Source organism: Otolemur garnettii, unplaced genomic scaffold (genome assembly GCF_000181295.1).
Source record: "Otolemur garnettii isolate 467f Iridium unplaced genomic scaffold, OtoGar3 scaffold00133, whole genome shotgun sequence".
NCBI lineage: Eukaryota > Metazoa > Chordata > Mammalia > Primates > Galagidae > Otolemur > Otolemur garnettii.
Window position 1 is genome coordinate 3,668,198 of NW_003852528.1, and position 2,191 is coordinate 3,670,388.

General features: G+C 46.9%; 1 protein-coding gene across 1 annotated transcript in view; it reads right to left on the reverse strand.

Annotated features, from left to right (window-relative positions):
* The window catches only part of LOC111727943 (histone deacetylase 4-like), a 183,976-nt gene extending 183,335 nt beyond the window's left edge, over positions 1–641 (reverse strand). The window contains exon 1 of the mRNA XM_023518248.1: positions 410–641. Coding sequence (XP_023374016.1) covers positions 410–431 — 22 coding nt within the window. The 5' untranslated portion in view covers positions 432–641. The remainder of the gene's footprint in view (positions 1–409) is intronic.
* Positions 642–2,191: the final 1,550 nt, after the last annotated feature.

The following is a 2,191-nucleotide window of genomic DNA, read 5'->3' on the forward strand; positions in this document are numbered from 1 at the left end:
ACCAATGGGAAGGACGCTTCCTCCCAGACTCAGATTCAGGGCCCAATCATGGGGCACTCCCACCCTGCAAACCCCCCCCAATAAAAAACACAGAAAGTCGGTAAGCAATTAACTCTCTAAATCATAAATGGACCTTTAAAAATCACCCTTGCTCAAAGAAACATGTGTACCATTCGAGTCGGCCTGCAAATTGGGGCCGAAGAGCTCACCCCAAATCCTCCGGGGCTGTCACTTCTTCCTTCACCAAGACCAAGAACAAACAACCTACATTGTGCTTGGTGCCATCAAATACAAACAGTGAGCACTACCAAGAAAAAGGGAATCTAAGATCCAGAAAGCAAGTTACAGTCTCTCCCTTCCGTAAAAGAAAGCCCGGCTGTCTGCCCAGGGAGGAAGGGCCAGGCCTTACCTGGGTGGCTTTGGGAGCTCATTGCTAGTAGTGTCGTCTCTGGGAAGCGATTCAAAATGGCTCAAAATTTCCACGGAAACAATAGCTCCAAAGAGCGCCAAGCTTCGACCAACACATGCAAGGACAGAAATGGGGCGGCTGGATCACAACCGGTCAACTCTGAGTCCTACTGGCAAGGTCTTCAGAACCAAGTAATCCAAAAGGAAAGGAGAGGTCTCCAACTGGCTTCCAAAAAGATGAACCTGCACGGTTAGAAGCAGAATACAGACCAGTTATGATGTGAAAGTTTTTATCTGGAGAGCAGTTACCTAACTAAGTTAGCAATGATTTAATATTTTACTCATTTTTATCAGGGGTCAATAAAACAATTCACATGGAATCATTTCTACTAATACAAACCAGTTGGGATTACAAAAATGTGTAAAAACGTATCCAGAGAGCTCAACTTCACCCTGCTGACATGCTGGGGTAGGTACTGAGCTGTGGTGTGCTGGGGGCTGTCCCAAGTTGTAAGGTACTTGGAAGTATCCTGGCCTCTACCCACTAGATGCCAGCATCACTTACCCCAACGCCTAGTCACAACCAAAAATGTCTCCAGAGAATGGTCAATGTCCCCTGGGTGCCAAAATCACCCCTGGTTGAAAATCTCTGATCTAGAGGCACCATTCCTTCCCCTTTCAGGAGTTTCCCCATCATTAGGCTTTGGAGAAGAAGCAGCAATTTTAACACAATTTTTTAAATGACATTATCTTGAGATACAGACATGAAAGAAAATATTTAAAAGAAAAACCGTTTTCAGCACATGCCCACCGCATACAGGTCACCTCTGCACTCTCAGACCTACACGTAATCACAGGCAGGGTTTCCACATCTGTGCACGCAGAGGCCTTAATGTTATACCTTAAATACCTTCCATCTCAGTTACTACTATTTTCTCAGGGTTTCTTTCATTGTCTGATTGTAGAAGTAAGATATCTAGGGAGCATGTTTAGAAAGGCCCAGGTGACGCCATCACGCGGAGGCGCACCCAGAGCAGTACTCTGACAGCTCCCGGCCGTTAGCTCCTGCTGCCTTTTGCCCTTGCTAATTGCTCTCTGTACAGTGGTCCCAACATTCTCCTTGCTATGTCACAGCCAAGTATTTCCCAGTGTCACTGACACCCAGCAAGCATCATTCTGAAGGCCTGTTCCTATTCTATGGGTGACAGCTGACCCCCCCCCCACCACTTCCAGAGGTCCAGACAAACCCCTGCTCCCAGGCCAAGGGTGGGACAGAACCAGCTGAGCTCACTGGGCTCTCACCCTAGGCAGCACACAGAAGAGCCCCACAGGGACAAGGCCCAAGAACCCCTGCCACAGAGACGCCCTGGGCCAGCCGACTGAGAACTTTCAGAGGCTTCTGTGCTCATCTCCTCAATAGTGAGACAAATTCCTTTTCTTGATCAAATTAGTATAGAATTTTTTTTTCCCAGTTGCTTATAACCACATAACCTGAGCCGATTCATCACGTGAAGTGTCACCCCTAAAACTGGCCATTTAGGTGATTTCCAGTTTTATGTTACTATTTACAACTCTGGGAGTAGCATCTCTATGGCAAATAATCCTATCTGGTTATTTCCTCAGGAAGCACAGTGACTTATTTATCTTCAGGTTCAGAATTTTTCTTCTTCTTCTGGTCAGAAACGTCCTGTTTTGGCAGAAACCAAGCCCAGGTGGCTCTGTGTCCTTCCCCCAAACACCTGGCTGGGTGTAAAGTCTCAAGTCACAAACGTCCCCTTCACAA